Source organism: Procambarus clarkii, chromosome 34 (genome assembly GCF_040958095.1).
Source record: "Procambarus clarkii isolate CNS0578487 chromosome 34, FALCON_Pclarkii_2.0, whole genome shotgun sequence".
Lineage (NCBI taxonomy): Eukaryota > Metazoa > Arthropoda > Malacostraca > Decapoda > Cambaridae > Procambarus > Procambarus clarkii.
In genome coordinates this window covers 21,149,554-21,172,646 of record NC_091183.1, presented here as the reverse complement: position 1 = coordinate 21,172,646, position 23,093 = coordinate 21,149,554, and the positions used below count along the sequence as shown (strand labels likewise).

At 46.4% G+C, this 23,093-nt stretch overlaps 1 protein-coding gene across 1 annotated transcript in view; it reads left to right on the top strand.

Moving 5' to 3' along the window:
• Positions 1-8,896, top strand: part of LOC123762008 (sodium-coupled monocarboxylate transporter 2) — a 108,624-nt gene extending 99,728 nt beyond the window's left edge. Inside the window, exon 11 of the mRNA XM_069335752.1 lies at positions 4,369-8,896. Coding sequence (XP_069191853.1) covers positions 4,369-4,491 — 123 coding nt within the window. The 3' untranslated portion in view covers positions 4,492-8,896. The remainder of the gene's footprint in view (positions 1-4,368) is intronic.
• The last annotated feature ends 14,197 nt before the right edge of the window (positions 8,897-23,093 follow it).

Sequence of the window (23,093 nt, the reverse complement as noted above, 5' to 3'; positions counted from 1 at the left end):
AATAGTGACATATTTTACACATCGTGTGTTGCTCTTACGTGCAACAGATGGCGCTGTTTTAAAAAAAACGCGTTTTCAGCTGTCACAGGGGTGGCATCTAAATAGTAGGTATATCAAAACACGCATGTATTCAAATGGAACGTTGTGTCAAAATTTTAAAGCAATCGGTGAAGAAGTTTTAGAGATTATGTAGTGTGTTGCTCCTACGTCCTACAGATGGTGCTGTTTTTTCAGAAAAGGCTTATTTTTTATGTCGCAGGTGAGACATGTATATAGTAAGTATATATAAACACTCGCCTATTCAAATGCAATGTTATGTAAAAATTTCAAAGCAATCGGTAAAGAGGTTTCAAAGATTTCCCTCACATGAAAAACACAGCTTTTTAAAAAAAGCGTGTTTTTCCCCGTCAAGCCAAAAAAAGCCAAGTTTCCTGAATTTATATATTTTTCAATATTTTTTTCTCATGAAATGATAAAGCTATTCATTTCACTATGTATGTATAATTTTTTTTAAATTTGAGTTAAAACTAACGTAAATATATGACCGAACCTAACGAACCCTACCTAACCTAACCTATCTTAACCTAACCTACACTAACAGAATTAAGTCAATAATTTATGTTCTTTATGTAATATAATAATAATTCAAACCAACTAATAGGAAACAATTTATTTATAATAAAGAAAATCACTCGGCCTATAAGGCAAATCGGGCCGTGCATAGTAGGCCAAGAAGTGCATTCTGGGATATTATATATATATATATATATATATATATATATATATGCGAACAAGCCTGAATGGTCCCCAGGACAATATGCAACTGAAAACTCACACCCCAGAAGTGACTCGAACCCATACTCCCAGAAGCAACGCAACTGGTATGTACAAGACGCCTTAATCCACTTGACCATCACGACCGGACAAAATGAGGTGATAGCCGAGGCTATTTGAACCACCCCACCGCCGGCACTCGGATAGTAATCTTGGGCATAGCATTTTACCAAATCACCTCATTCTTTGGGGCACACGTGAGGAACACAAATGCGAACAAGCCTGAATGGTCCCCAGGACAATATGCAACTGAAAACTCACACCCCAGAAGTGACTCGAACCCATACTCCCAGAAGCAACGCAACTGGTATGTACAAGACGCCTTAATCCACTTGACCATCACGACCGGACAAAATGAGGTGATAGCCGAGGCTATTTGAACCACCCCACCGCCGGCACTCGGATAGTAATCTTGGGCATAGCATTTTACCAAATAACCTCATTCTTTGGGGCACACGTGAGGAACACAAATGCGAACAAGCCTGAATGGTCCCCAGGACAATATGCAACTGAAAACTCACACCCCAGAAGTGACTCGAACCCATACTCCCAGGAGCAAACGCAACTGGTATGTACAAGACGCCTTAATCGTCTAATTAATAATCGATTAAGGCGTCTTGTACATACCAGTTGCGTTTGCTCCTGGGAGTATGGGTTCGAGTCACTTCTGGGGTGTGAGTTTTCAGTTATATATATATATATATATATGTCGTACCTAGTAGCCAGAACGCACTTCTCAGCCTACTATGCAAGGCCCGATTTGCCTAATAAGCCAAGTTTTCATGAATTAATTGTTTTTCGACTACCTAACCTACCTAACCTAACCTAACCTAACTTTTTCTGCTACCTAACCTAACCTAACCTATAAAAATAGGTTAGGTTAGGTTAGGTAGGGTTGGTTAGGTTCGGTCATATATCTACGTTAATTTTAACTCCAATAAAAAAAAATTGACCTCAAACATAATGAAATGGGCAGCTTTATCATTTCATAAGAAAAAAAATTGAGAAAATATATTAATTCAGGAAAACTTGGCTTATTAGGCAAATCAGGCCTTGCAAAGTAGGCTGAGAAGTGCGTTCTGGCTACTAGGTACGACATATATATATATATATATATATATATATATATATATATATATATATATATATATATATATATATATATATATATATATATATATATGTCGTACCTAGTAGCCAGAACTCACTTTTCAGCCTACTATTCAAGGCCCGATTTGCCTAATAAGCCAAGTTTTCCTGAATTAATATATTTACTATAATTTTTTTCTTATGAAATGATAAAGCAACCCTTTTCTCTATGTATGAGGTCAATTTTTTTTTATTGGAGTTAAAATTAACGTAGATATATGACCGAACCTAACCAACCCTACCTAACCTAACCTAACCTATATTTATAGGTAAGGTTAGGTTAGGTAGCCAAAAAAAGCTAGGTTAGGTTAGGTTAGGTAGGTTAGGTAGACGAAAAAACATTAATTCATGAAAACTTGGCTTATTAGGCAAATCGGGCCTTGAATAGTAGGCAGAGAAGTCCGTTCTGGCTATTAGGTACGACATATATATATATATATATATATATATATATATATATATATATATATATATATATATATATATATATATATATATATATATATATATATATATATATATTATATATATATATATATATATATATATATATATATATATATGTCGTACCTAGTAGCCAGAAAGCACTTCTCAGCCTACTATGCAAGGCCCGATTTGCCTAATAAGCCAAGTTTTCATGAATTAATTGTTTTTCGAGTACCTAACCTACCTAACCTAACCTAACCTAACTTTTTCGGCTACCTAACATAACCTAACCAATAGAGATAGGTTAGGTTAGGTTAGGTAGGGTTGGTTAGGTTCGGTCATATATCTACGTTAATTTTAACTCCAATAAACAAAAATTGACCTCATACATAATGAAATGCATAGCTTTATCATTTCATAAGAAAAAAATTTGAGAAAATATATTAATTCAGGAAAACTTGGCTTATTAGGCAAATCAGGCCTTGCATAGTAGGCTGAGGAGTGTGTTCTGGCTACTAGGTACGACATATATATATATATATATATATATATATGTCGTACCTAGTAGCCAGAACTCATTTCTCAGCCTACTATGCAAGGCCCGATTTGCCTAATAAGCCAAGTTTTCCAGAAATAATAATTTTTTTCTAATTTTTTTCTTATGAAATGATAAAGCTAGCCATTTCATGATGTATGAGGTCAATTTTTTTTTATTGGTGTTAAAATTAACGTAGATATATGACCAAACCTAACCAAACCTACCTAACCTAACCTAACCTATCTTTATAGGTTAGGTTAGGTTAGGTAGCTGAAAAAAGTAAGTTAGGTTAGGTTAGGTAGGTTAGGTAGTCGAAAAACAATTAATTCATGAAACTTGGCTTATTAAGCAAATCGGGCCTTGCATAGTAGGCTGAGAAGTGAGTTCTGGCTACTAAGTACGACATATATATATATATATATATATATATATATATATATATATATATATATATATATATATATATATATATATATATATATATATATATATATATGTCGTACCTAGAAGCCAGAATGCACTTCTCAGCCTACTATGCAAGGCCCGATTTGCCTAATAAGCCAAGTTTTCCTGAATTAATATATTTTCTCTAATTCTTTTCTTATGAAATGATAAAGCTACCCATTTCATTATGTATGAGGTCAATTTTTTTTTATTTGAGTTAAAATTTATGTAGATATATGACCGAACCTAACCAACCCTACCTAACCTAACCTAACTTTTTCGGCTACCTAACATAACATAGGTTAGGTTAGGTAGGGTTGGTTAGGTTCGGTCATATATCTACGTTAATTTTAACTCCAATAAAAAAAAATTGACCTCATACATAATGAAATGGGTAACTTTATCATTTCATAAGAAAAAAATTAGAGAAAATATATTAATTCAGGAAAACTTGGTTTATTAGGCAAATCGGGCCTTGCATAGTAGGCCGAGAAGTGTATTCTGGCTACTAGGTACGACATATATATATATATATATATATATATATATATATATATATATATATATATATATATATATATATATATATATATATATATATATATATATATATATAATTAATTATTATTATTATCATGGTTTACCCTCTGGTGACAAAACATATTAGAACTGTTGGAACATAAATATTTGAACAATCCACCATTTAGTGGATAGCTTACAACCATCTTACAAGCTAGTTTTCAGATTAGTTAATAAATTAGGACCATCTTGCAAGTGATCTGACTGGCTTATTACTTATCAACATCTTTCAAGTGCTCTTATTCTTGGAGTTAAACTATTTTTGTGTGGAAAAGGACACTATCAGTCCAACAGCTATCAGTAATATCTATACGATAGATTTCAATAACTTATCAATATCAAAATATTATATATATATATGCCACATTGAGACAATATATTTTGCCTTTATTGTACAGATAGACGAAAAGGATGAGCTGAAGGAGAGTAAAAGCAGCAGTTCGCTTGGTAACACCAATCCAAGTTTCACCCCTGAAATTTTGGAGAAAACATACAGTGAAAATGAAAACTATAAGCTGTAAAATATTGTCTTTTAACTCGGCTCCCTAACTGGCAAGTTAGGGAGCCATAAGACTGATGCAAAGGTCATAACATATGTCATAAGACTGATGCAAAGTTACAGACAACAGGGAATTCATCTTCATGAGATGAGTAAGATAACAACTCTACGTGAAGCTTCTGTCCCCTTCAACGCCACGAGAGAGTCATCTACACCACTATGCTTTGCTGGTAAATTATTATGCAACATCCCAAGTGACAAAAAACACACAACGAAACTACGACGTTGCTACAACGGTGGAACGAGTTCTAACACCTTCTAACAATTGTAACAATCAGTATAGCGAGTTTAAACAACGTTGTAAAAGTCATAAAAACGTTTTAATAAGACGGAACAACAATATTACAAATTGTAACAAGGGAATCATAATGACCATTACGTTGTGTGTTTGCAGGGTAGGGTGGTTACGTTTACTCTTTTCTGTCTTTTGTAGGCGGTGGATGATTAGTTATGACTCGTGTTTTGACTTCATTAAGGTTATGTATAATATGTCTAACAACTTCTTCACTGTTGAATCTGAGTTAAAGTATAATTTAGTTTGTTACTCTGCACTGTTAGATAATTTTTCAGTGGTCTGTCAGGCATTTGTTCGCAAAGCTGGCTTGGTCCATTTACTTAGCTGCTGATCAGCCTACTCTGTAAGGGTTTGGAGGGCTCAATCTGAAACCAAGAACAGAAACCACAACGACTCCCAAAAAATTATATTACAAATCATCCATGCACAGTGAACATAAAAAGAACAAATAATGAGAGAAATAATCCGTAAAGGAGTAAAAAGTACAATTCCTAACCAAAACATTGACTTAATCATATACCATAAAACAAAGAAGACTACTGATCTCCTTATGAAACACAGTCCGAAACCGACGGTGAACCCTTTACAGCAGTCAAACATGGCATATATATCTACACTTGCCCCCACAAAGGATGTAGCCTTCGATCTAAGTGCATAGGTATGACGTCGACTAAGCTTACGAAGCATTTGACTTGTCAAATCTTCAATCAGGGGCCCCACCCAAAATCACATGAGACCAGCCCATGACATCACCCTATAAAGAAAAATGTTGAACAAAAACAAATGAATAATTAATAGACAAAACCAAAGATGTACGAAGATTACAAATTCTTGAAGCAATCCACATACAAATAGAACTAACCGCCATAAATACCCAAATTATGGAACTATTCACTCTCTTTATCAGAGCCTCGGATATTAGCACCAAGTAAGGCATCCAGCACTTCCACTAACACGATAACATCATTTATATTTACCAACATCCAGGGAATAAAAACACCCAAATCCAACAAAGTTCACTTTATAGATGGTCTCCTTCATGAGGCAAATGCAGTGTTTGCAGCCCTAACACAAACCCACACAAAGGACTCCATTGATGGTGAAATACGGATCTCGAAGTACAATCTTTTCAGATGCGATAGGAAACACCGGCTTCAGGGTAGAGTCAGCCTCTACGTCAAAGACACACTCATCTGTACTGAGCTGCTAAACACCTCAACGGAGGCAAACCCTCAGCAATTTAAAGACCAACTAATGAAAATAGAACACTGCTTGGAAAACCTCACAAATCCAGCTCCGAACATCATCCTGCTTGGGGACTTCAACCTACGGCACCTGAAATGGAAGCACCTGGCTAATACAGTAATATCAGAAAAAATACCAGGAAGTAGCCTAAATGAACAGGCACATGCAAATGACCTGCTACGGATGTGCGACAGGTTTGCCTTAAACTAGCAAAAAGTAGAATCAACTAGGAAGGAGAACACGCTGGACCTCCTTTTTACTAATAATGATGAATTGATCAGGAACATAATGATTACAAATACCTGTTACTCAGATCACAACTTAATTGAAGTTATGACAACCAAGGGGAATAGACCTTCAAAACCATTCCAGATTCCCGGTGGAGAATATTTGAGCAAATTCAACTTCAATAACAAACAGATAAACTGGGAGCAAATAAACCAGGACTTCACATAAATAAACTGGGAAGAACAGCTAAAAAATGCAAACCTGAACCAGTGCCTGGAAAAAATAAGCTCAGTAGCACTAGAAGTGCTACTGAGCACTTCTCAGTGCTATGAGAAGCACTCATAGCACTGAGTGCGAAAATAGGTGAAGAAAACGAATCGCGGAACAACTTGAGAGTCGCACCCTATCTCAAGAACGGCGAAGAAGGTTAGGTACAGAATTAAAAACAATTGAACTCAAGCTACAAGAATCATACAAAACCCAGGAGAGGCAAAGAGAGCAAAAGGCCATCAGTGAAATAGAGAGAAATCCGAAATATTTTTTCTCCCATGCAAAATCGAGATCAAAAGCCTCATCTAGTATCGGGCCCCTGCGAAAGGGAGATGGAACTTTCACCGATGACAACAAAGAAATGAGCGAGTTACTGAGGAAGCAGTACAACTCTGTTTTCAGCGAGCCATTAAGCGCACTAAAGATTGATAACTCAAATGAATTTTTCATGGATGTGATACAAACATCAAATCATATATCACACGTAACCCTATCCCCAATGGATTTTGAAGAAGCCATAAACAGTATGCCTATGCACTCTACACCAGGTCCGGATTCTTGGAACTCTATATTCATCAAGAACTGTAAAAAGCCACTATCGTAGGCCCTCCACATTCTGTCGAGACAAAGCCTAGATACTGGCGTTATTCCTGATATACTAAAAAGAGCAGAGATAGCACCACTTCATAAAGGAGGAAATAAGGCAGAGGCAAAAAATTACAGACCGATAGTAATAACATCGCACATCATAAATTCTTTTGAGAGAGTGCTAAGAAGTAAGATCACAAAATACATGGAATCACAACATCTCCATAACCCCGGACAACATGGTTTCAGAACAGGGCGCTCTTGCCTGTCCCAGTTGCTGGACCACTATGATATGGCATTAGATGCTATGGAAGACAAACAAAACGCTAATGTAATTTACACAGATTTCGCAAAAGCTTTTGATAAATGTGACCATGGTGGTATTGCACATAAAATGCGTTCAAAAGGAATTACCGGAAAAATAGGCAAATGGATCTACAATTTCCTGACCAACAGAACCCAATGTGTAATAGTCAACAAAATAAAATCCAGCCCATCAACCGTGAAGAGCTCAGTCCCCCAGGGTACTGTGCTTGCTCCAGTACTTTTTCTCATCCTCATATCGGACATAGACAAGAACATAACCTTTAGCACTGTATCATCCTTTGCAGATGACACTAGGATCTTCATGTGAGTAGGCAACATAGAGGACACGGCAAACCTCCAATCAGATGTGAATCAGGTCTTTCTATGGGCTACAGAAAATAATATGGTGTTTAACGAAGATAAGTTCCAGCTAATGAGCTACGGAAAAAATGAAAATATAAAAACGGAAACCACGTACAAAACTCAGGCAAATAATAACATAGAACGAAAAGGCAATGTAAAGGATCTGGGTGTACTCATGTCGGAAGACCTTACCTTTAAAGAACATAATAAAGTAGCCGTCACAACTGCAAGAAAAATGACAGGATGGATAGCAAGAACTTTTCACACTAGAGATGCTATACCGATGATACTTTTCAAAACGCTTGTGCTCTCTAGAGTGGAGTACTGCTGCACAATGACAGCCCCTTTCAGAGCTGGAGAAATTGCGGACCTGGAGAGTGTGCAGAGATCCTTTACTGCTAGAATCCACTCAGTAAAACATCTAAACTATTGGGACCGTCTAAAGAGCCTAAATCTGTACTCCCTTGAGCGCAGGTGGGAGAGATACATAATAATTTACACGTGGAAAATTTTAGAGGGGCTGGTCCCAAACCTGCACACAGAAATAACATCCCACGAGACCAGAAGACATGGCAGGATGTGCAGAATACTCCCGTTGAAAAGCAGAGGTGCAACAGGTACTCTGAGAGAACTCTATCAACATCAGAGGCCCGAGACTGTTCAACACGCTTCCGCACACATAAGGGGCATAACTGGCAAACCCCTCACAGTGTTCAAGAGAGAACTGGATAAGCACCTCCAAAGGATACCTGATCAACCAGGCTGTGACTCATACGTCAGGCTGCGAGCAGCAGCGTCCAACAGCCTGGTTGATCAGTCCAGCAATCAGGAGGCCTGGTCGACGACCGGGCCGCGGGGACGCTAAGCCCCGGAAGCACCTCAAGGTAACCTTACGGTAACCCACCATGAGATTAAGAACAAGACCGGAACGTGAAAATGCCCACACAGAAGACTGCTCAACATGATACGTCAAATACACCTGATTAATCTTTGTATTTATGGCCTATTTCTTTAAAGGCCTTAAAACTTTATGCCTTACTTTTTCTTATTAAAACTTTATGCCTTACATCAGTAGATGAAGCGGTTAATTATCCAACAGAGTTTTTTAATTCACTCGAAATGCCAGGGATACCATCACACGTACGGCAATTGAAAATCAGCATGCCAATTATCATGTTGCGAAATATCAACCGGCCGAAACTTTGCAACGCCACGCGCCTTACAGTAAAAAAATTAATCAGCGACGTCGTAGAAGCAACAGTCTTTAGAGGACCTTTCAAAAGTCAAGAGGTCCTCATTCCTCGCATTTCAATGATTCCAACAGATATGCCTTTTCAATTTAAGAGATTGTAATTTCCAATTCGATTGGCATTTGCAATCACCATCAACAAAACTCAGGACCAATCTTTAGAAGTATGTAAGTAATTATCAAAAGAAGGCACCAAACCGGGAAGGCTATTTAGCACCATCAAATGCGCAAAATAATCAGAGGGCGCTAAATATCACCAAGGATGCCAATACGAGAACAAAAACGCATAAGGCAAACGATATCAAAAGTATCCGAGTCACCAAGAATTCTATCGAAGGACAGGTGACCGCGAGGGGCGGTCGGAAAGCAAGACACACGCTCGTCCTGGAAGTCAGGACATTCAAGAAGGACATGCACGACCGTAAGAGGGACAATGCAACTAGGACAATAAGGAGCAGGGCGGCGCTCCATCAAGTGACCGTGGGTTAAGCGAGTATGGCCAATACGCAACCTCGCCAGAGCAGTTTCCCACCGTCGGTTACGGTGGAAGGAGGACAGCCACGAGGAAACACAACATTTAAGAGTACGTAGCTTATTACCAGTAACAGACAACCAAGAAGCCTGCCAACGGGTAAGGACTGAGGAATGGATAACCGGGTAAAAGTCAGAATATGGAATGCCTTTACGAGAGATGGGACAAGAGCAGACAGCTTCCTTGGCGGCAGCATCCGCACCCTCATTTAAAGACACACCAATATGGCTGGGAACCCAACAAAACTCAACCGACTTAAATTTACTGTGAACAAGAAACAGCCAATGCTGGATCTCGACAACTACTGGATGAACCGGATTAAAGGACCCGAGAGCCATGAGGGCACTACGAGAGTCAACAACAACTACAAAGGAAGACTGACAACGAGAAAGCAGGAGATGAAGAGCATAGAGAATAGCATAAAGCTCTGCTGTAAAGATGCTAGTCTCCGGAGGTAAGCGACACATATAAGTGCGATCAGGAAAAACAACAGAGTGGCCAACACCATCTGCAGACTTAGACCCATCAGTGAAGACAGAAACGGAACGGAAGTGAGAAGAAAAGTGCTCGAGGAAAAGGCGTTTTAGAACCGTAGGAGGGGTAAAAGCTTTAGTGATACGGGTCAAGGATGTACAAAACCGCGGAAGAGGGACTCTCCACGGGGGCAAAGAAGGAACAACACGAGGAGAAACATCAGAAATACGAACGGAAAGAGAATCCTGTAGGCGAGATAACCGGACAGAAAGAGGGAGGTGGTGAAGAGGAACAGGAACCGCAGGAGGGGTAAAAGTTAAAGCACGACTGAGGCGAGAGGAAGGATGTTGCAAGGACCGCGCAAGATAGCGAAGACAGTAGCGATCACGGCGGTCCTGGAGAGACAGGAAGCCAGTGTCAACATACAAGCTAAGGATGGGAATCGAACGAAAGGCACCAGAACTGAGGCGCAACCCAGTATGGTGCAAAGCATCACGACGGCGAAGAGTAGAAGGAGAAGCAGACGAGTAAGCAGGGCAACCAAAATCGAGCTTAGACAAGACGAGAGAGGAATGTAAAGCAAGGAGAGTGCGCCTATCCGCCCCCCAAGAAGTATGGGACAAGACCCGAAGGAGGGTAAGGGCCTTAGAGCACTCAACACGGAGGTAAGAGATATGGGGAGACCAAGACAAACGAGTGTCAAGGAATAACCCCAAAAGCTTCGCGGAATCTTTGTATTCAATGGATTGACCATAAAGTGACAAAGAGGGACGAAGAACGACCCGTTTCCGCGTAAAAGTCATGGCACAAGTCTTAGAAGTAGAGAACTTGAATCCATGATCGGTGGCCCAAGAGGACACGGCATCAATAGCAAGTTGAAGCAGGCGCAGAAGGAGAGGCGAATCATCACCCTGACAACAAAGGGTAAGATCATCGACATAGAGAGCAGAGAAGACACCAGAAGGAAGAGAGGAAAGAAGACCATTGAGGGCAACCAGAAAAAGAGTAGTGCTCAGAACACTACCCTGGGGCACACCTTCGTATTGCTGAAAAGAGGCAGAGAGAGCGGTAGCAAGGCGCACCCGAAAGGAACGACGAGAGAGGAAGCTGCGGAGAAAGAGAGGGAGATGACCACGAAGGGCAAAAGAATGAAGTTGAGATAGAATATGATATCGCCAAGTGGTGTCGTAAGCCTTTTCCAGGTCAAAAAGGACGGCAACAACGGAGGTCTTCGCAGCAAAAGCAGTACGAATATAGACCTCCAAGTTCACCAGGACAGCTGTCGTGCTGCGGCACTTGCGGAAACCAAATTGAGAAGGGGAGAGGAGGTGATGGTGTTGCAAGAACCACATCAGACGAACGTTAACCATCCGTTCAAAGAGTTTGCAGACACAACTTGTGAGAGCAATAGGGCGAAAGTCCTTAGGGGAAGTACCCAGAGACCCCCTTTGCGAACAGGGAGGACAACGGCATCGAGCCAGTCCTCAGGGACTGACGACGACTCCCAGGTCCGATTATACAGACTCAGTAAATACTGAGACGTGCACGGAGGGAGATGGCGAAGCATCTCATAATGAATACCATCGGAGCCCGCCGCCGTAGAACCGCAGAGGGCCAGGGCAGAACGAAGTTCAGAGAGAGAGAAGGGATCATTATAGGGAAGCTGAAGATGAGTGCAGAAATCTAAAGGACGAGACTCAAGGACAGGTTTACGAAGAAGGAAAGATTGGGGAAGATGAAGACCAGAGCTAACAGAAGAAAAGTGGGAACCCAGTTCGGAAGCGACCTGCAACGGGTCCGCCTCAAGAGTATCATGGAGGTGAATGACCGGTGAAACATCGGGAACGAACTTACCAGCTATCTTGCGGATACGCTTCCAGATCTGGGCCAGAGAGGTTTCGGACGTAATTGTTGAGACATAAGATGCCCAACATTCACGTTTAGCCGTACGGATGGCCCTACGGGCCACCACACTCGCTTTCCGAAAGAAAATAAAAGAATTGGTCGTCTGCCTACGGCGGTGCCTCTTCCAGGCTGCACGCTTACAGCGGACAGCCCGAGCACAGTCCGCATTCCACCAGGGAACGCACTTCCGTGGACCCCGAGAGGAAGTGCGAGGAATAGAGTGGAGGGCAGCGTTGAAGACTGTCATGAAAAAGGAGGAGAGCGCGAGGGAGAGGCAGAAGGTTGAGGTCAGAGAGCAGCACTGAGGGTAAATAGGGTCCAGTCCGCCTTAGCAAACTGCCACCTAGGGAAAGAGAGGGAAGGGCGAAAAGAGAAAAAGGAAACAAGGATGGGAAAATAATCACTTCCATGGAGGTCATCAAGAACCTGCCACGTGAAATCTAAGTAAAGAGAAGAAGAGCAGAGAGAAAGATCAAGACAAGAAAGGGTGCGAGTCCAAGAGTCCAAATGAGTGGGCTCACCAGAATTCAGAAGAGACAGGGAAGAAGAGAGGAGAAACGGCTCAAGAAGGCGACCCCGGGTATTCGTCAAAACGTCACCCCAAAGAGAATGACGACAATTAAAGTCACCCAGCAGGAGCACAGGCTCCGGCAAGGAGTTTAGGAGGTGTTTCAAATCAGGAAGAGAGAGCGGGACACTCGGGGGGAGATAAATGGAACAAACTGTGTACCATTTCCCCACAAAGATACGAGCAGCAGAACAATGGAGAGGCGAAGGAAAAAGCAAAGGAACAGAGGGAACTTCAGCACGAATCAAGAGAGCAGAAGAATTAGAAGCCCCAGCAACGGCTGGGGGGGGGGTGGAGAGAAAAGAATAGCTACGAAATCGACCAGGACGAGCACCAAGCATCGGTTCCTGGAGACAGACACAAAGGGGCGAAAACCGCGAAATCAGAAGTTGGAGTTCGAGGAAATTGGCGTAATAACCTCGAACATTCCATTGAAGAATGGACAACGACGAGAACAGAAAGGACAAAAACAGAGAACAAGGAAGAAACAAAGGCGAAAGAGCAACAGAGCACGTTAAAGAATATCAGGGTCGGGATTAGGGTCAGCAAAGTCAGGGTTAGGGGGCATGGGTAAACTGAGCAAAGACGGGGGGAAGGAAACGGGAGAACAGATCAGAGGTGGGCGGGCGGGGTCCGGAGGAGGAGGAGGAAGAGGAGGAGACAACGGAGAGGAGCAGTCAAGTACAGCAGCAGGAAGAGGGGGAGTAGAAAGAGGGGAGCGCACCCCAGCAAGAGCAGCAACCGAAAGGGAAGCAGGGGCCAAAGAAACCTCCATAGCAGGAACAGGGGGCGCAATCACTGAAACGGGAGGGGAAGGAGCAACAGAGCCAGAAGTAGGAGCTGAGGAAGAAAGCGAAGCCTTCTTACCCGCCGGGGAGGAGGAAGGAGAGGAGCCAGGCTTACGCTTCTGACTTAAAGAGACTGGTGTCCCAGCAACTACGTACCGGGCAACGGATTCTAGGGTCTCAACAGGAGAAGCTGAACGAGAGCACACACGACGGCCGTTAGGAGAGCGATGGACATCCGCCTGCACCGACAGGCGGCGGGGAGAGCCGATAGATGGAGAATGAGGATGGGAAGGAGGATCGGAGGGGGACGAGGAAGAAGACTCAGGAGACATGACAGACCGGGTAGAAAGAAGGGGAACCCCAGACAGAGGACCAGGAGGGGGACCCCTAGGGACAGAACACAAAGGGACAGAGGAGGGGGCAGTGGGCGTATCAGGGTCCAAGGCCCGGAAACGGTTGTGAGTCTGAGGAAGGGGGGAAGGACGAGGAGAGGAAGAGCGCAACATGCGAGCATAAGAGATGTTAGTATAAGGCGGGAGCCGGCGAACCTGGCGCCTCGCCTCAGCTAAAGATAAACGCTCCCGGTGCTTCAGGTTGAGGACGGCTGCCTCAAGCTTGTAATGGACACAGGCACAGGAGAAGGTAGGATGGGCCTCACCGCAGTTGAGGCAGCGAGCTTGGGGAGAAGTGCTCGCTGCCCCAGTGAGAAGTGGCGAGTGACCTTCACCCCCACACAAAGGACAGAGAGAGACAGTCCCAGAGCAGCGGAGGGCACCATGCCCAAACCTCCAGCACTTGTTACAAAGTCGAGGAGAAGGAATATACTCCTGGACAGAGCACCTAGCACCAGCAAGAATGACAGAGGATGCAAGGGTCCTACCATCAAAGGTGATCTTCACAACGCGAAGGGGTTGACGGCAACAACCACGAGGGGGACGAGTAAACGAGTCAACCTGGAGGACAGAATGGCCCTGGGCATCAAGGATATGCCGAATATCATCACGGCAATCCTGCAGATCCCGAACACCGGTTGCAACACGGGGTAGGAGGAGAATAGTGCCAACACTGGCATTCATCTGAACGTTCTTAGAGACCCGAACAGGGATCACGCCAAGGCAAGACAAGGCAGCCAAGCGGGAAGCTGCATCCTGAGAAGGAGCAGCAACGACACGTGTACCGAGACGAGTGGGGTTGAAAATAACAGACGCATCCATGGAATCTACAAAATGCCGATGGAGGGAGAAATCGTCAGGAGGCGCAGAATCAAGAGGAGATCAAAGTATTTGGCCCATGAAGCAGGACCAAACAAGGCCTGATAAGCATCAGCACGGGAAGGAATCGAGAGAGTGCGGCTGGGGCGCGAACGGCGTTGACCCCTAGAGAGAGAGGGGTCAAAAAGCGCAGTAGTCACAACGAGAGACTTAGCCGCACCAGGGGACGAAGTAGTCACCACCGGGGGCTGGAGGCTCGACCCAACCACAGAGGAGGGAGGGGAGCTGGGGGAAGAAGTCAGGACGGTCAAAGGAGGAGCATGGTCGGGGCCCAACGCAGGGGAGCTACAGAGCCTGGTCTTCCAATACAGGCCGACTCGGGGGCTTGGTCGCCCACCCCACGAGCCTGAGAGGGTACAACGGAAACATTCAACGACATAGAAACGAAGAAAGACATTCATCCACGAATGTGCCCCCATACCCACCATGGAGCTCAATTAGAGGCAGGACACCCAACAGGAAGCTATCGCCGATCATGCCGGGGCCCCCTAGGGGTGCGTCGTGAGTATACGCCCCACAAACGCCACCTTAAGAACCGTCAGTCCGTCGAGATCGGGTTCAGCGACGAAAGGGGGATTGACAATAAAAGGTTCCCCTCGCTCTCGACGTCGGGTACTACAGTTCTACGGGTGCAAGAGTATGCCTCCTCAAGCACCCGGGTGTCAAAATAGAAGTCCAAAGAAAGATCCAAAACAAGCAAAAGGTCGGCAGGAAACGACAATCAGATAGGAGAAGAGGGGGGAGAAAAACGAAACATAAGGAAAAGGAAAAGCGATCTGGCACAATTAGAGAAGACAGCAGCAGGAGTGCAAGGCCAGAAAAGGACAGAAGACTGTCCCACGGAGCATCACACTCCAGCGGCCGTCCACGAAGCCCCCTCACGACGCCAACGGGCCGGATGGGGAGGGGACCATTCTTTAGAATTGTGCGGTTTATATCTAGACATGGATAATTAAAGGATGGCTTGTCACATGAACAATTATATGTTGCGTTTTCTAGAGTTGGCTGTTACGGCCCTCTCGGGACGCAACGGGGTCCTTACTCTGATGTTGTTAGAGGAAGATATAATGTATCCGTTCCCGAGCCAGTAGTGGCTATCAAGGGATGAGATCCGTGACGCAAGTAACTTAAAGGGAGTAGGGAAAGAAAGCTAAGAACTTAATATAATATAATGTTCGTCACCAATAAATAATATATAAAATGGTTACACAAAGGGGGGGGGGGGTATTAACACTATACAAGGGGATTAATCCATAATCGTGGTCTTCTGCTGAAGACGCTGGTGCCACACCACTGGGTGCTGAGTCCTTGGTGCTTTCTTCGTGGCCTCACGACGTGTCCTCTGAGAATGCCGAGCCTACCCTGGCCACAGGTCAGCCAAAACACAGGTCCACTGGGGGCACCGTCGTGGAGCCCGTCAACCACACGTCCAGCTGGTCTGCTGGCAGGTACTGAGCCACCAAGGCTGGTACGGCCACTCCACGAACGATATAAGGGGTACGCCCTAGACAGGAGTCTCGTGTGATATCACAAATCACCCTCCTGTCCTCAATACCCCAGTGGATGATCGTCTCCAACAGTCGGTCCCGGGTAAATCCTTTTACTGCCACTCCACTGGCAGGCTAACACACCATAGTGTTCTTCCGGGGGGACGACTTCACAACAGCTGCAGCAAACTTCACAGTATGGAGACTGGCTGCCTCGGGTAGACTGACTCTACTCCCATCACAGTGGTCCCAGGTCGGCTCTGTAAGCAGACACGTCATCAATAACCGGGACACTAATACACCTCACTTACGGACTCGGGCACAAACACCTGACGTATCCAGTCCATAGATGGCGCTGTCGTCGGAGCACCACCTCACCAGAGGTCAGGAGCGGCGGTGTTGAGCGCTGAACCAGACTGGAAACTGGTCCTCGAGGCCAGTACACGCTGTCCTCACCAGGTGTCGTCGTCCGTTTGGCGGGGGTTTCGGGAGCTGACCCACAGATGGCGTGGTTGTCACTGCTCCAGGCTCGGACGCTGGATCCGGGTTCGTAACATTGGCCAACTAGACAATCTCTATATCTCCCCATACAGTAGAACAACAAAAGTAAGTAAGTAATTATCAAAAGAAGGCACCAAACCGGGAAGGCTATGTAGCACCATCAAATACGCAAAATAATCAGAGGTCACTAAATATCACCAAGGATGCCAATACGAGAACAAAAACGCATAAGGCGAACGATATCAAAAGTATCCGAGTCACCAAGAATTCTATCGAGGGACAGGTGACCGCAAGGGGCGGTCGGAAAGCAAGACACACGCTCGTCCTGGAAGTCAGGACATTCAAGAAGGACATGCACGACCGTAAGAGGGACAATGCAACTAGGACAATAAGGAGCAGGGCGGCGCTCCATTAAGTGACCATGGCTTAAGCGAGTATGGCCAATACGCAACCTCGCCAGAGCTGTTTCCCACCGCCGGTTACAGTGGAAGGAGGACGGCCACGAAGAAACACAACATTTAAGAGTACGTAGCTTGTTACCAGTAACAGACAACCAAGAAGCCTGCCAACGGGTAAGGACTGAGGAATGGATAACCGGGTAAAAGTCGGAATACGGAATGCCTTTACGAGAGATGGGACAAGAGTGGACAGCTTCCTTGGCGGCAGCATCCGCACGCTCATTTAAAGACACACCAATATGGCTGGGAACCCAACAAAACTCAAACGACTTAAATTTACTGTGAACGAGAAACAGCCAATGCTGGATCTCGACAACTACTGGATGAACCGGATTAAAGGACCCGAGAGCCATGAGGGCACTACGAGAGTCAACAACAACTACAAAGGAAGACTGACAACGAGAAAGCAGGAGACGAAGAGCATAGAGAATAGCATAAAGTTCCGCTGTAAAGATGCTAGTCTCCGGAGGCAAGCGACACATATATGTGCGATCAGCAAAAACAACAGAGTAGCCTACACCGTCCGCTGACTTAGACCCATCGGTGAAGACCGAAACGGAGTGGGAGTGAGAAGAAAAGTGCTCGAGGAAAAGGCGTATTAGAACCGTAGGAGGGGTAAAAGCTTTAGTGATACGGGTCAAGGATGTACAAAACCGCGGAAGAGGGACCCTCCACGGGGGCAAAGAAGGAACAACACGAGGAGAAACATCAGAAATACGAACGGAAAGAGAATCCTGTAGGCGAGATAACCGGACAGAAAGAGGGAGGTGGTGTAGAGGAACAGGAACCGCAGGAGGGGTAAAAGTTAAAGCACGACAGAGGCGAGAGGAAGGATGTTGCAAGGACCGCGCAAGATAGCGAAGACAGTAGCGATCACGGTGGTCCTGGAGAGACAGGAAGCCAGTGTCAACATACAAGCTAAGGATGGGAGTCGAACGAAAGGCACCAGAACTGAGGCGCAACCCAGTATGGTGCAAAGCATCAAGATGGCGAAGAGTAGAAGGAGAAGCAGAGGAGTAAGCAGGGCAACCATAATCGAGCTTAGACAGGACGAGAGAGGATTGTAAAGCAAGGAGAGTGCGCCTATCTGCCCCCCAAGAAGTATGGGACAAGACCCGAAGGAGGGTAAGGGCCTTAGAGCACTCAACACGGAGGTAAGAGATATGGGGAGACCAAGACAAACGAGTGTCAAGGTATAACCCCAAAAGCTTCGCGGAATCTTTGTATTCAAGGGGATGACCATAAAGTGACAAAGAGGGACGAAGAACAACCCGTTTCCGCGTAAAAGTCATGGCACAAGTCTTAGAAGTAGAGAACTTGAAGCCATGATCTGTGGCCCAAGACGACACGGCATCAATTGCAAGCTGAAGCCGGCGTTGAAGGAGAGGCAAATCATCACCCTGACAACAAAGGGTAAGATCATCGACATAGAGAGCAGAGAAGACACCAGAAGGAAGAGAGGAAAGAAGACCATTGAGGGCAACCAGAAAAAGAGTAGTGCTCAGAACACTACCCTGGGGCACACCTTCGTATTGCTGAAAAGAGGGAGAGAGAGCGGAACCAAGGCGCACCCGAAAGGACCGACGAGAGAGGAAGCTGCGGAGAAAGAGAGGGAGATGACCACGAAGGCCAAAAGAATGAAGTTGAGATAGAATATGATATCGCCAAGTGGTGTCGTAAGCCTTTTCCAGGTCAAAAAGGACGGCAACAATGGAGGCCTTCGCAGCAAAAGCAGTACGAATATAAACCTCCAAGTTCACCAGGACATCTGTCGTGCTGCGGCACTTGCAGAAACTAAATTGAGAAGGGGAGAGGAGGTGATGGTGTTCCAGGAACCACATCAGACGAACGTTAACCATACGTTCAAAGAGTTTGCAGACACAACTTGTGAGAGCAATAGGGCGAAAGTCCTTAGGGGAAGTACCCAGAGACCCCGGTTTGCGAACAGGGAGGACAACGGCATCGAGCCAGTCCTCAGGGACTGACGACGACTCCCAGTTCCGATTATACAGACTCAGTAAATACTGAGACGTGCTCGGAGGGAGATGGCGAAGCATCTCATAATGAATACCATCGGAGCCCGCCGCCGTAGAACCGCAGAGGGCCAGGGCAGAACGAAGTTCTGACGATTCTTCGCGGCAGGGGATCGTATTCCAGGGACCATAGGATTAAGGACTTGCCCGAAACGCTACGCGTACTAGTGGCTGTACAAGAATGTAACAACTCTTGTATATATCTCAAAAAAAAAAAAAAAAAGTTCAGAGAGAGAGAAGGGATCATTATAGGGAAGCTGAAGATGAGTGCAGAAATCTAAAGGACGAGACTCAAGGACAGGTTTACGAAGAAGGAAAGATTGGGGAAGATGAAAACCAGAGCTAACAGAAGAAAAGTGGGAACCCAGTTCGGAAGCGACCTGCAACGGGTCCGCCACAAGAGTATCATGGAGGTGAAGGACCGGTGAAACATCGGGAACGAACTTACCCGCTATCTTGCGAATACGCTTCCAGATCTGGGCCAGAGGGGTTTCGGACGTAAGTGTTGAGACATAAGATGCCCAACATTCACGTTTAGCCGTACGGATGGCCCTACGGGCCACCGCACTCGCTTTCCGAAAGAAAAGGAAAGAATCGGTCGTCTGCCTACGGCGGTGCCTCTTCCAGGCTGCACGCTTACAGCGGACCGCCCGAGCACAGTCCGCATTCCACCAGGGAACGCACTTCCGCGGACCCCGAGAGGAAGAGCGAGGAATAGAGCGGAGGGCAGCATTGAAGACAGTGTCATGAAAAAGGAGGAGAGCGCGAGAGAGAGGCAGAAGGGAGAGGTCAGAGAGAGCAGCACCGAGGGTAAATAGGGTCCAGTCTGCCTTAGCAAACTGCCACCTAGGGAAAGAGAGGGAAGGGCGAAAAGAGAAAAAGGAAACAAGGATGGGGAAATAATCACTTCCATGGAGGTCATCAAGAACCTGCCACGTGAAATCTAAGTAAAGAGAAGAAGAGCAGAGAGAAAGATCAAGACAAGAAAGGGTGCGAGTCCGAGAGTCCAAATGAGTGGGCTCACCAGAATTCAGAAGAGACAGGGAAGAAGAGAGGAGAAACGGCTCAAGGAGGCGACCCCGGGTATTCGTCAGAACGTCACCCCAAAGGGAATGACGACAATTGAAGTCACCCAGCAGGAGCACAGGCTCCGGCAAGGAGTCTAGGAGGTGTTTCAAATCAGGAAGAGAGAGCTGGACACTCGGGGGGAGATAAATGGAACAATCTGTGTACCATTTCCCTACAAAGATACGAGCAGCAGAACAATAGAGAGGCGAAGGAAAAAGTAAAGGAACAAAGGGAACATCAGGTCGAATCAAGAGAGCAGAAGAATTAGAAGCCCCAGCAATGGCTGGGGGGGGGGGGAGAGAAAGGAATAGCCACGAAAACGACCAGGACGAGCACAAAGCATTGGCTCCTGGAGACAGACACAAAGGGGCGAAAACCGCGAAATCAGAAGTTGGAGTTCGAGGAAATTGGCGTAATAACCTCGAACGTTCCATTGAAGAATGGACAACGACGAGAAGAGAAAGGACAAAACCAGAGAACAAGGAAGAAACCAAGGCGAAAGAGCAACAGAGCACGTTAAAGAATATCAGGGTCGGGATCAGGGTGAGCAAAGTCAGGGTTAGGGGGCATGGGTAAACTGAGCAAAGACGGAGGGAAGGAAACGGGAGAACAGATCAGAGGGGGGCGGGCGGGGTCCGGAGGAGGAGGAGGAAGAGGAGGAGACAACGGAGAAGAGCAGTCAAGGACAGCAGCAGGAAGAAGGGGAGTAGAAAGAGGGGAGCGCACCCCAGCAAGAGCAGCAACCGAAAGGGAAGCAGGGGCCAAAGAAACCTCCATAGCAGGAACAGGGGGCGCAATCACTGAAACGGGAGGGGAAGGAGCAACAGAACCAGACGTAGGAGCTGAGGAAGAAAGCGAAGCCTTCTTACCCGCCGGGGAAGAGGAAGGAGAGGAGCCAGGCTTACGCTTCTGACTTAAAGAGACCGGTGTCCCAGCAACTACGTACCGGGCAACGGATTACAGTGTCTCAACAGGAGAAGCCGAACGAGAGCACACACGACGGCCGCTAGGAGAGCGATGGACATCCGCCCGCACCGACAGGCGGTGGGGAGAGCCGATAGATGGAGGAAGAGGATGGGAAGGAGGATCGGAGGGGGACGAGGAAGAAGACACAGGAGACACGACAGACCGGGTAGAAGGAAGGGGAACCCCGGACAGAGGACCAGGAGGATCCTTCTTGAGAGAACCCAAAGGAACAGAGGAGGGGGCAGTGGGCGCATCAGGGTCCAAGGCCCGGAAACGGTTGTGAGTCTGAGGAAGGCGGAAAGGACGAGGAGAGGAAGAGCGCAACATGCAAGCATAAGAGATATTAGCATAAGGCGGGAGCCGGCGAACCTGGCGTCTCGCCTCAGGAAAAGATAAACGCTCCCGGTGCTTCAAGTTGAGGACGGCTGCCTCAAGCTTGAAATGGACACACGCACGGCAGAAGGTAGGATGGGCCTCACCGCAGTTGAGGCAACGAGCCTGGGAGGAAGTGCACTCCGACTTAGAGTGACCTTCGCCACCACACAAAGGACAGAGAGAGACAGTCCCGGAGCAGCGGAGGGCACCATGCCCAAACCTCCAGCACTTGTTGCAGAGCCGAGGAGAAGGAATGTACTCCTGGACAGAGCACCTGGCACCAGCAAGAATGACAGAGGGTGGAAGGGTCCTACCATCAAAGGTAATCTTCACAACCCGGAGGGGTTGACGGCGACTACCATGAGGGGGACGAGTAAACGTGTCCACCTGGAGAATAGAATGGCCCTGGGCAGCAAGGATATGTCGAATATCGTCGTGGCAGTCGCGCAGGTCCCGAACACCGGTCGCAACATGTGGCGGGAGCAAAATAGTGGCAACACTGGCATTCAACTGAGCGTTCTTCGAGACCCGAACAGGGGTCTCGCCAAGGCAGCATAAGGCAGCCAAGCGGGAAGAAGCATCGTGAGAAGGAGCAGCAACGACACGTGTACCGAGACGAGTGGGGTTGAAAGTAATGGAGGCATCCACGGAATCAACGAGATGTCGATGGAGGGAGAAATCGTCAGGAGGCGCAGAATCAAGAGGGAGGAGATCAAAATATGTGGCCCACGATGCGGGACCAAACAAGGCTTGATAGGTAGCAGAACTGGAAGGAATCGAGCGAGGGCGGCCGTGACGAGGACGGCGGTAAGTACCCCCAGAGAGAGAGGGGTTAAAAGGCGCAGTAGTTACAACTAGAGAAGGAGCCGTGCCAGGGGACGAGGTAGTCACCACTGGGGGCTTGGGGCTCGACCCAACCACAGAGGAGGGAGGGGAGCCAGGGGAAGGAGTCAGAGAGGCCAAAGGAGGAGCAAGGTCGGGGCCCAATGCAGCGGAGGCTACAGAGCCCGGTCTTCCAATACGGACCGACTCAGGGGCTTGGTCGCCCACACCACGAGCCTGAGAAGGTACACCAGAAGCAGCCGAAACAGGGGTTATCATCATGACGAAAAAAGAATTCATTCACGAATGTGCCCCCACACCCACCATGGAGCCACAATTAGAGGCAGGACACCCAACAAGAAGCTATCGCCGATCTTGCCGGGGCCTCCTAGGGGTGCGTCGTGAGTATACGCCCCACAAACGTCACCTTAAGAAACCGACAGTCCGTCGAGATCGGGTTCAGTGACGAAAGGGGGATTGACAATAAAAGGTTCCCCTCGCTCTCGACGTCGGGTACTACAGTTCTACGGGTGCAAGAGTATGCCTCCTCAAGCACCCGGGCGTCAAAATAGAAGAATTCCAAGGGAAGAACCAGAACGAGCAAAAGGTCAGCAGGAAATGGCAAGCAGATAGGAGAAGAGGGGGGAGAAAAACGAAAAAGAAGGAAAAGGAAAAGATGCCCAGCAGAATTGGAGAGGACGGCAGCAGGAGCACAAGGCTAGAAAAGGACAGAGGACTGTCCCAAGGAACATCACACTCCGGCAGCTGTCCA